This window comes from Euphorbia lathyris, chromosome 7 (assembly GCF_963576675.1).
Source record: "Euphorbia lathyris chromosome 7, ddEupLath1.1, whole genome shotgun sequence".
In the NCBI taxonomy this organism is placed as follows: Eukaryota; Viridiplantae; Streptophyta; class Magnoliopsida; order Malpighiales; family Euphorbiaceae; genus Euphorbia; species Euphorbia lathyris.
The window spans coordinates 50,123,788-50,135,388 of NC_088916.1; the positions used below are offsets into that span (position 1 = coordinate 50,123,788).

At 34.4% G+C, this 11,601-nt stretch overlaps 2 protein-coding genes across 5 annotated transcripts; one reads left to right on the top strand and one right to left on the bottom strand.

The window, feature by feature from the left end:
* The first annotated feature begins 1,196 nt into the window (after positions 1-1,196).
* On the top strand, positions 1,197-5,218 carry LOC136235779 (abscisic acid 8'-hydroxylase CYP707A1-like). The gene is made up of 9 exons (XM_066025800.1): positions 1,197-1,444; positions 1,535-1,856; positions 2,395-2,544; positions 2,622-2,870; positions 3,044-3,133; positions 3,269-3,347; positions 3,781-3,887; positions 4,210-4,328; positions 4,771-5,218. Exons 1-9 carry the CDS (start codon positions 1,248-1,250, stop codon positions 4,877-4,879), a joined length of 1,422 nt encoding a protein of 473 aa, XP_065881872.1. The 5' UTR covers positions 1,197-1,247; the 3' UTR covers positions 4,880-5,218.
* A 669-nt stretch (positions 5,219-5,887) lies between these two features.
* Positions 5,888-7,522, bottom strand: LOC136235780 (thioredoxin-like 4, chloroplastic). 4 transcript variants are annotated; one of them, XM_066025804.1, is made up of 4 exons: positions 7,410-7,522; positions 6,432-7,064; positions 6,303-6,356; positions 5,888-6,178 (listed from the first exon to the last, which is right to left on the bottom strand). In XM_066025804.1, the coding sequence occupies exons 2-4, from the start codon at positions 6,888-6,890 to the stop codon at positions 6,050-6,052; spliced, it is 642 nt and encodes a 213-aa protein (XP_065881876.1). In that variant the 5' UTR covers positions 6,891-7,064; positions 7,410-7,522; the 3' UTR covers positions 5,888-6,049. The 4 variants fall into 4 exon arrangements, with proteins under 4 accessions (XP_065881876.1, XP_065881877.1, XP_065881875.1 ...); XM_066025805.1 differs by having other exon boundaries at positions 6,432-7,025; positions 7,410-7,516; XM_066025803.1 differs by having other exon boundaries at positions 6,432-7,226; positions 7,410-7,516.
* Between the last annotated feature and the right edge of the window lie 4,079 nt (positions 7,523-11,601).

Here is an 11,601-nt window from a genome sequence, read left to right on the forward strand (position 1 = left end):
AAACTAACAAAGATGTTCTTCTCTAGCTAAACTAGAAGGAGTGAATCCCGGGTTTCATGGACTAAATCCATAGGAATAGTGAAATCCCCATTGTTGAAGGTAAAAACCTTAACAAACACTTCTTGAAGAAGATGATATAATTTTGATTGATAAAAAGTTTAATTCAATTACAAAGAAAGAGGTGTATTTATACAATCTCAAAACCCTAAAACAAATTACATAAAAGGGTAAATCAAATAACTAATTAAAATGATAAAGATAAGGGTAACTTGGGTTAATGGTAAAGGGGTGGCATGATTGTAAATATAGGAGTGGTAGAGTTGTAATTAGGGTGTGGCAAAGGTGTAATTAAGGAGTGGTCCATATCATGAAGAACTTGGGGAGGAAGTATCCTTCAGATGAAGCACGCCCCGCGTATATCTTCTCACGCTCCGCGTGAGTGCATCTTTGGACTTAAAGGTTCACGAAGGTGGTCTGTACGCTCCGCGCCCTTAGGAGTACGCCCCGCGTAAATGTCCTCCTGGAACTGGTTCTCCCCGAAGGCTCGATCCATGCTCCGCGTACTGGACAACACGCTCTGCGTAGAATGCCCTAGTGATTCCCCTTCCGCGTGGTTTTCTTCCTTTCTCTCGGCTCCGGATTCACGCTCCGCGTGTTCTATCTTACGCCACGCGTATGAGTGCAAGATGCCCTCATCACTAAGCCTGAGGATGTTTTGAATCTCCACCTTAGAATTCTAATAAGCCTAGATCTAACGGTGAATGAACAAATTATACATGCTCATTAAGGTGCATGTAACCAAGACTGTTCTCACTATGTCAAATATAGTCGAGTCAACAGTGAAGAGTTAATATCTATGATTCTACTATAAACCCTCGTTAAAATCGTGGTTTGTTATGTCTTAGAAGTAAGTACATACCCTTTTCTAAACTTTGCTACACATGAGGAATACAGTAGTTAATTAATGGTTATCCAAGATGTCGACCAAAAAAATGATTATCCAAAGATAGTGGATATATATATAAACTCAAAAGTAAAAATATGAAATAGTTTCCCATATTGTGGTTGGAGTTGTGGGAATATTAAATACCAGATATATATTCTAGCTAGCTACTGCATATTCACTTCATTTATTTTTATTTTATCTTTCTAAAAGTAATTTGTCTTTATCCATTGAATTCACCTATATAAACCGAGTTGCTCTGCCTCTCCCTCAAAGACAAACAAGCCTCTAAAACTCACGTAAAATGAGTGGCATTGTCATTTACTTTCTTATATTCCTTGTTACTCTAAGATTTTATGTCACTAGAAGATCAAGATCTAGGAGAGAACACCATAAGAGACCAAAGCTTCCTCCTGGTTCTATGGGTTGGCCTTACATTGGAGAGACTCTTCAACTTTATTCCCATGACCCTAACGTTTTCTTTTCTCAGAAACAGAAAAGGTTTTCACTTACTTTCTACTACTTTCACCTTCTTTTCTTCTATTTTCTTCTGTGTTTTCTACTAAATGTGGTGATTGAATTAATGAACAGGTATGGGGAGATCTTCAAAACACATATTCTTGGTTGTCCTTGTGTGATGCTGGCGAGTCCTGAGGCAGCTCGGTTTGTGCTAGTGACTCAAGCTCATTTGTTCAAACCCACTTACCCCAAATCTAAAGAACACCTTATTGGCCCTTCTGCCTTGTTTTTTCACCAAGGAGATTACCATTTACGGTTAAGGAAACTGGTTCAGGGATCCTTGTCTCTCTTTGCACTTCGAAACTTGGTCTCTGATATTTCTGCCATTGCTGTTTCCACTTTAGACTCATTCGGCGACGGCCGTGTCGTTAATACTTTTCACGAAATGAAAAAGGTATAAACATGAGAAATTCTACAATATTCTTGAAGCAATACAGCTTGAACAATAGTAGCAGAATCAGAACTAAACACTCTGAAAGTCAATTGGCCAAAAACTTACTAAACAAACTGGTTTTTTAAGAGATTAATAATCAACGACGGAAAAAAGCGTCGCAAATGCGTTTTCTGATCTCAAATTTGTCGCAAATGGGATCCAGAAATAACAAAATGACCACGGAATTTCTATCTTTAGCGATAGAAATTTCCGTCGTAAATGTAATTTTCATTATTTTCTCCCCTAAATCAAAGGTTTGAAGTTCTGCATCTCGCAACCAATCATTTGATTTCACTTGCAGACATTTTTAATACTTTTAACACGAATAATGCATATTTTTTAATTGTTCGGATGTGTTACATGTGGTCTACAATATTTAAAAATTCTATATGGTTTCTTAAAGTAGTATATTTTGAATCTGCAATATGATTATTTTATTGAGATTCTGTTTTGATATTTAAATATTAACATTCAGTATCTAATCATGAGGAATCTGCAGTTTTCTTTTGAAGTAGGTATACTGGCAATTTTTGGGAAATTGGAAACCCATTATAGACAAGAATTGGAAAAGAATTACAGAATAGTAGATAAAGGTTACAATTCATTACCAACTTCAATTCCAGGAACTCCATACAAAAAGGCACTAATGGTAATTATTATAACTAAGCTTAATCTAATCTCTTACTTAATTAATATGGTATAATGAGTTTATAATTATTCATGCAGGCAAGGAAGAGGCTAAGCAAGATTCTGAGTGAGATTATCACCGAAAGAAAGGAGAAGAAATTAGTAGAAAATGATCTTTTGGGGTGTTTATTGAACTCAAAAGATGAGAAAGGACTAGTATTAAACGATGATCAGATCGCCGATAACATAATCGGAGTACTGTTTGCAGCTCAGGACACCACCGCCAGTGCATTGACATGGATTGTGAAATACCTCCATGATAACCCGAAACTTCTAGAGGCTGTAAAGGTAGCTTCCATAATATAATAATATCCAATTCCATTTTAAGCAGCCCTGGGTCTACCACTCTTTTTTTATTTTTTTTTAAAATTAATAAAATAATAAAGTTAATTGTATCATTATTAATTAATTGTCATTATCAATGTCAAATATATATTATTGGTTTGGCTGTATTTGCACAGGCTGAACAGGAAGGAATATACAAAATGAATAATAAATTTGGTCAGACATTGAGTTGGAATCAAACTAGAAGCATGCCCTATACTCACAAGGTATATATATTTATCATTTTATATATATATAAACAAATATAGTAAAATACAATATTTTGCTTACAAGTTTTTTTTTTTTTTTTTTTTTTTTTTTTTGAGAAAAATTTACTGATATTTATTGTTTGGAATTTTCAGGTTGTGTTGGAGAGTCTAAGAATGGCAAGCATTATATCTTTTACCTTTAGAGAAGCTGTAGCTGATGTGGAATATAAAGGTAATTAATTACATAATACCTCTAATCAAGGTTATTATCAATTCATTTTTATATCATTTTCTTTTTGTTTTAGAGTAATACACCATACCAATGAAAAAATAAAATAAATATTTTAGAGTAATACACCTGACCAATGAAAAAATGAAATAAATATAATTTCATAAGAGATGAACGATGTTAAAATAATTTTACGCAAGGTGATATCAATTAATTGACCCGGTGTATTCCTCGGTAATATTTTCTTAGCTGCTAAGAATCTATTATTGTAATATAAGACGGTCAAACTAAAGAAACCCCACATTGTTCTTTTGGGAGCAAATGGAGAAAAAAAGTAAAAACTCTAATTGGTGATGAAAAGGAGTGGTCAAATTGAATTTGATTATCTTGACATATAATGAAAGAGACATTGATGGTGATGGTGAATTACATACAGGGTACCTGATTCCCAAAGGTTGGAAGGTTATGCCATTGTTCAGGAACATTCATTACAATCCTGAATTTTTCAGTGATCCTCAAAGATTTGATCCTTCCAGATTTGAGGTATGATTTTTAAAAGGAATAATCAGGAAAGTTGTTTGCCTTTTTTCCTAGCCAGATTCAGTGACTTTAACACATATGGACATTTTTAGATAAAAAATAGATTAATTTATTTCTTCAACTTAATTTAATCTAAAATATTATGATTGCACTGTTTGTTGTTTGCTGTAAAAAAATTATAGGTTATCTATCGTTTAAAAAGTTACTTTTCATATATAAAAGGTAAACAATAAACAGACAAAAAGTGAAAATGACGAAGTAAACAAACATACTCTAAAAACATTTATAATTCTTATTCCATTTTTTTTAAATATGATATGAACAGGTTGCACCAAAACCAAATACATTTATGCCATTTGGGAGCGGAGTTCATGCTTGTCCAGGAAATGAATTGGCCAAGCTAGAGATGCTTATAATTATCCATCATATGGTTACTAAGTTCAGGTATTTTGATCAATAATCCCTGAATTATGAATTTTTTCATTATGAACTTAAAATTAAGTCAAAGTACATGAAAAATAAAGAAAAAAAAATGTAGCAAAATATAGGATTAATTGCATTCATGGTCTTTCAATTATTAAACATGGAACGTCAACACCACAAAAGTAGTCATTACAGTACATATTCATCCAACATTACATTTGATTTATCCTCCGGTTCATTTAACCGGATTCTGACAATAACAATCACTGGAAACTGATCGGAACAATTCTGGTGACTGTTATTGATAAAATCTGGTTAAAACCACTATAAGAGAAATCAAATCAAATGTAAAATTGAATGAATTTGATATTTATCATTTCCATGTATGATAGTTGGAGGATCATGGATAGATTGAGAAATTGACAAATGAGGAATAAATGAGTAAGGGTGAATTTGGTTGCAGATGGGAAGTGGTAGGATCTGAAAAAGGGATACAGTATGGGCCATTCCCAGTGCCAGTAAATGGACTTCCAGCCAGATTTTTTAAGCAATTCAGCAATTTCAATAATTAAAGCTCAGACTCAGACATCATCTCCTCTCCTCTTTAACACCATAACTTTTTTGTTTCTTTCTACTTTTATTTTAATGTTACCCATTTATTACAACTCATAGGAGAGGAGGACCTAAGATTTTTTTCTTCCTCTCCATTTTTTATTACTTCCCCATATATTTAGTAATTTATCAATTCCAAATGTATGTTGTACCTAATGAACCAACATTTAATTAGTTGGATTCTTTTTTTTTTTTTAATTTCTTAGAATAAGAAAAACCTTGAGGCTTCTTAATTTCAAGTGTACATCTAAATTTCCTGAACTCTAATAATCAAGCAAATTGATTTTCCACTTAACTCTTATAGCATTTTCAATCTAATCATTTGGCATTTTTACATTTTATTCTCCCCATTTGAAGAGAGAAATAACTGCATTGTATGATCATAGCATATAGTCATATCAAGTGATTAATTATCAGTCAGTAAGAAAGTGAAATAGTCACGTTAAGCAATTAATGTAACTTTATATTTGATTATAAAAATTTAAGACTTTAATGTATTAAATTAGAAGATTAAGCACTTAATACACAAAATTCCATAGAATTAAAGGAAACATTTTTATTTTAGACTTTACATCAGATGTCTTCTATACTTCTTAACTTTAGTAGAAGGAGAGGCAACTCCAGTTCTGAGAGGGAAGCCTCAAGGCCACAACTGACAGGGAAGCCTCAAGGCCACAAATGAGTTTACCAGAAAGTTTACATATTACTCTATGCGTGGGGACTTCAACAACGCCGAGCACCTATAGGGGCTACCACAACACTTAATGTTGTAATGGTCCTTGTAGTGCTCATTAGCCACCTAATGTTGTTTAAAGTGACATGACTAACTTCATAAGTTTTAAGTGGCAGAGTAAAATTAAAATTTAGACACATTGAAATGTGTACATTTAAGTAAATTTAGAGAATGAATATGTCACTTTAATCAACCAGTGGAATTATTTAACTAAGTACAGAAGACTCTTGATATATTAAGTCTTAACTACGTATTGTTTTCAAATGATATGACACATGCGTAAAGTACATGACGACACATCGACACGTGTATATTGATAACCGAAATAGGAGAGTTTCTACAGTACTCCTCGAGTATATGTGCCCCCTTCATTGTTATTTTGTGAGGAAGATATAGTTCAAGTGGGTTGAGAAGCAGAAGCAGAAGTAGTGTATTTAAGAATTGCAGCATCAATCCGCTCTTTGTCTCTGGTAGCAAATGCTTCCAACAACACTCCTCCTTTATAGAAATGGAAAAGTGGCACTGTCTGCATCATTTCATATCAGAATCATCCAACATCAATATAAAATGCACAATATAGCAAGAGATACGTATTGTAGTTTCATAGTCCACAACTACACATCAAAATGTCCATAAACACCATTTAGTACCTTAATTCTAAGCCGTTCAGCAACCTCAGATTGCTCATCATACTCATCAATTACCTGCACTCAACATAAACACTAATTCAATATCATATTCATAGTAATCTAGATAAGCTTATCTTGCAAAATACTCACATTATGCTTTAAGAAAATCACAGAAGCAGCCTCGTCACCAGCTGCTCTGCATAATTTAGCAAATCCCTGCTCTATATACTTGCAGCTTCCACAAGACCGACGATAAAAATCAACCACAACTAAAGCATCATTCTCTTTGGCTTTTTCAATAATTTCAAAGAATTCCTCATCAGTTTTAAACTCTCTAACACACTCCACAGGACACAAATCGTCGTCTTCATCAGATAATTCACCTGAATTTCCATCACCCACAGCTTTAATCCTTCCATATTCCAACAAAGTTTCAGTCTTTCTCAATAAATCCCCTTTTTTAGTGATGGGTACAAGACAACATTTTGCATTCCATGTACAAAGACTGATTCTTGGAGCTACATGAGGAATTCTGGTTCCAAATTGCCTATCAAGATTAGGTCCAAAACCGAAAGAGGGCTCGGAATATAATATATTCTGCTTTTGCATCACAACGAATAGCAAGCCTCCAACATAGCACAATCTTACAAAATAAATGTATATTCTGCTTTAAATTGAACAACTTAGGAGATAGATTCTGGATATACTTGGCTTTACTCTTTATCTCATTCCATCATCAACTAGCTAGGAATGAGAACCAGAAAAAAAATCGAACTCAGAGAGCTGATATTTTCAGACAAAAAACCAACAAAATCAGAGTCATACGAATGTAATTGAATAAAAGTGTGGATGTCAATCAACAATGGTGGAAGACAGGTAGGTGTGTTTGTGTAGGAAAAATCAGGTCCATATGATCGGTGATATCAAGTTCAAATCTTTCGTTGTCTGCCACAAAAAGAATTTTGGATTCAGATTTTGACCTCAATTCGGAAATGAAAATCTACTTTGGTATGCCATAAACTTGGCAAAAACTAGAAGGAGCAAATCATCAAACACTATTCGTGCAACTAAAATGGCGAACAGAAAAAATATACAAGAACTCTAAAACTGAGTGGATTTGGAGAGTACCTGTGGAAGTTGAGGAAGGAATTTTGGCGCTTTTGCCATATCCATGGAAAAGCTTAGTTTCAAATGAGAAGATGACACGATTCGCCATATTCGCTTCAGCCCGTCCATTTTCTATCCACATTCGAAACTTCATTTTTCTTTTTTAGACAATTAATTTAGAAATACTTTTGGGCTTTTCTGGCCCAAATTTACAGATTTGTGTGTTTTTGCCTCGCATGGTATGGGCCAAAACCTGCTTTTCAATTAGCCCAGTAATAATACTAGCATTTTCTTCACATGTTATGGGTCGGGCATGGACCAGTCAGATTTGGGCTTTTTACAAACTAAGTCCAGTCTGCTGTTAATTTAGGCAAACTAGGACGGGAATAGATTCTGACTTAAAAATCAAATATATTTTCTAATAACAAAAAAAATAAAGTTTATACTTCAAAATAAATATTAGTATGTAAAAATATAGATTAATAATTAATAGTAATAGCGACCAGTCCATTTTATTTGGGAAAATTACACAGAAATTCACATTTTAAAAACTTAAATCATTATATGATTTTAAATTTTAAAATATCATAATATCATAATTTTATTTCTATTTTTGTCAAATTTTCAGTTATTCAGTTGAAGGAAATAAAAACAGTTTTAAAAAAACCACCAAATATGACATTTAAATAAATTTGTTTGACATTTAAATAAATTTGTTTAACAATTTGACACAGTTATAAATAATTTGTTAATTATGATCATTGTGTAATTTACCCATTTTATTTCTAGAAATCTCAAATCCATTCTAGAATAAGACGGCTTTGGTAGACCTGGATCAGATGTCAATTTTTCTTGTTCAAACCCGATTTATTAGGCATAGACCTGGACAGACTAGATGGATATTTGGATCCGTAAACATATTGACTTGTGTGTATAGTTGTCAAATTTGGACTGAAAATAAATTTGAAAAAGATAAAGAGTTAGGTTTTGGAGGTTCAACAAAAACTAACCGAAATTCAAAAAATCTTCTAAAAAATGATACTTTTATTTTTATTTGTTCTTCTAACATAATAAATTATTAAAAATATTAATAAAGCTATACTATAAACAATATCTAATCCCGACTCTCTTGCCAGCAGGATCTTCAAAGCTAAATATTACCGTTCCGGGGATTTTATGAATGCAAATCTTGGGCATTCACCTAGTTACATTTGGCGGAGCATTTGGAGTTCTTAACTATTGCTGAAAGAAGGGTTCAGATGGAAAGTTGGAGATGGTCGTTCTGTAAGTGTTTGGTCTGATAGATGGCTTCGTGACAAGCAGAATAACAAGGTCTTGACACCACAAATTCCGGGTCTGGAGAACCTAAAGGTATGTGATCTGTTTATTCCAAATTCAAGTGATTGGGACACTGAGATGCTTGAAGAACTATTTTTACCCAGAGATGTTCAGGAAATATGCAAAATCCCTATAATGAATTCAATAGAACCTGATACAATAATATGGCAAGCATCTTCAAATGGGAAATATACAGTCAAAAGTGCACATAAGATCGCTGTTGAGGAGCTTGAACCGACAGATCACTTACATATAAATGCTAATTGGAACCAAGTCTGGAGAGCAGCAGTGCCGTGGAAGGTTCGGTTTTTCAATTGGCGACTTGCTAGGAACTGTCTCCCAATGAGAGAACGCCTAATTCGTAGAGGCATGGATATGCCGAGTGAATGCGTTCTGTGTGACAGCGGATATGAAGATACCTGGCACTTTGGTACGGAATGCCCTATCGCTAAGCAGGTTTGGCGGGATTCTGGTTTGTTGGGTGTGATTGAACAGAAGGCTGCACAAGCAGAAAGCTTCCAGCAGTGTCTATTCGCAGTTCTGGACAGCCTTACTCAAGAGGCACAACAGAGATTTTTAATGCTGCTTTGGGGTCTTTGGCGAGCACGAAGAGAAGCTTTGGACGAACAAAACCCCGCAATCTCAGCAAATTACCTGTGCTGCAATGGAACTGTTCCATGACTGGTCGGTCGCACAAGAATTTCATCATATACCTGCTGAAACTCCAGTGCCTTACTGCAAACTCTGGCATAGACCACCTTCAGGCTCCCTAAAATGTAATGTCGACACTGGAATATTTAGCAGCGCAAACAAGTCTGGAGCTGCTGCTGTCCTAAGGGATTCGGATGGGGTGTTTGTGGCTGGGAGATCAACGCCATTTGGAGGCTTACACACAGTAAATGAAAGCGAAGGGTTGGCATTACTCGAAGGACTCAAATGGATTGCAAGCCAAAACCTGGTTAACATCCTGTTCGAGACGGACTCAAAGATGGTAGCCGATGCTATCAGGTCAAATGAAGAAGATCTCACTGAATTTGGTGATATCATCACAAAGTGCCGAGCCGTTCTCTCCACCAACATATCTTGCTCTGTATGTTTTGTTAGAAGGCAAGCTAACGGGTTGGCTCATGCCATGGCACAGTCTTCTCGTTTCTCAACTTGTCCTGCTGTTTTTAATGTTCTTCCGAGTTTCTTGTCATCTAGTTTGCTAAACATTTGCCCTTTATTAGCTCATTAATTGAAATTATCTTTCAAAAAAAAAAATTAAAATAATAATAAGTTTAATCAATTTAAGTTAGTTTGAATGGTTAAAGGCCTCAAGTCGTTTAAGAGAATTCTAGCTTACACAAAAAGATTTAATTAGAAGAGGATCTACCTAAACGATGTTTGATGAGTTTCAAATTGAAAAATAAAAACCGCTCCATGTATCCCATAAACACGTGCATGGGTTCATGAGTTACCCATTGAATTGAAAGGTTTTTAGTGATTATGAATAATACAATAGTTTATATTTTTCAAACCGGTTACCCAATGGGTGTGGTTGACCCGGTTGGAGTGAGCCAGGTTTTACAATATTGCTTAAATGTATTCTGCACAAAAGTTGTTTCCGATATCTATCTGATGACATTTGAATCTTATCTGATGATGTAAAAATTAGAATTTGTTGATGGAGTGGATTTGAAGAATTTGTTTGATTATTTTCATTTTTGAAGAGATATTTTATGCAAAGTTCCAAAAGAGATAGTAATTGTAATATTTGGTTAATAAATGAATGTCAGGTTTTTGGTCAACTACATTTTGTGCCCCAAATCAGAATTATGAAAGGAAAATCAGTAAACTCTGAGCAAAAGATGATACTAGTAATTCTCCTCACTGAACAAACTTCTCAGAGTAGCACATGATTACATTAATGACACCAATATACAACTATGACAGATTGTGAGGAAAGCCAAAGCCTACGAAATAGGATGCCTACTGCTTTGGACATCCATAAAAACTAGAGAATAGCCAACCTAAGACCTTTTACCAACAGAATCCATAGCAAAACAGTTTTCAACACTGTTCATATAGTTTCTACAGAGAAGGTGTTCAAAAACAAGGTTGTCTGCATTGTTTAGATCCTCAAAATCGAGAATTCGTTTCGATTTTTTCAATAGGTATTCGGCTGTTTTTTTTGTCCACTAGCCGATAGGAGTAGCAACGGGGCGGAATCCAAACCAACGCGGTGAGGAATCACCAAATATTTTGGAGGCGGGACAATTTTACCTCCGAATGCTAAATTTTGAATGGAGGTGTGGGTTACTACCTCCGAATCGTAGGGATCCCTGTCCCACTCCCGAGAAAACCCCGTAAGTATCCTCAAAAAAAATCTGAGAAAATATATTTTATATAAATAGTATTTTTCTTTTTGAAGAATTATATAAATAATATTAATAAGGTTATATATATATATATATATATATATATATAGGGGAGATCAGGTGTGACACATTCCTTATGGTGTGACAAGGCATATTGTGTGACAACAGTGGCTTTTTAGTAATTGTGTAAAAAACGGAGGGGTATATTTGTAATTTTACACGCTTAGTATAAATAGTTGTTAAGTTAGGGGTATATTTGTAATCTCCTATATTTTTCTGGTTCTTTCTTCTTCGGTTATTCTCTGATATTTCTCTCCTTTTTCCGATAGCGCCGTTTCATTTCCGATCGTTTTTTTGTGGATTTTTTCGTTCGATTTCTTTGTTCCGGCTCTCATTTTGTGTTTTTGGGGAGATATCGGTGAGTTCCTCTATGTTTTCGTGTTTGTTTTCATCGTATTTCTGTTTGTTGTTTGTTCATTTCCGTTCGTTTTTTTTGTTGAATATTTTGTTCCACT

Bases quoted from the DNA above. Each gene is read 5' to 3' on its own strand.
- LOC136235780 (XM_066025804.1), bottom strand. From the start codon at position 6,890: ATGCAAAAGCAGAATATATTATATTCCGAGCCCTCTTTCGGTTTTGGA. The intron at 6,357-6,431 runs GTGAGTATTTTG...TGTTGAGTGCAG, and splicing joins TGATTTTCTTAAAGCATAAT to GTAATTGATGAGTATGATGA. The intron at 6,179-6,302 runs GTACTAAATGGT...GAAATGATGCAG, and splicing joins CTGAACGGCTTAGAATTAAG to ACAGTGCCACTTTTCCATTT.
- LOC136235779 (XM_066025800.1), top strand. From the start codon at position 1,248: ATGAGTGGCATTGTCATTTACTTTCTTATATTCCTTGTTACTCTAAGA. The intron at 1,857-2,394 runs GTATAAACATGA...AGGAATCTGCAG, and splicing joins CTTTTCACGAAATGAAAAAG to TTTTCTTTTGAAGTAGGTAT. The intron at 2,871-3,043 runs GTAGCTTCCATA...GTATTTGCACAG, and splicing joins AACTTCTAGAGGCTGTAAAG to GCTGAACAGGAAGGAATATA.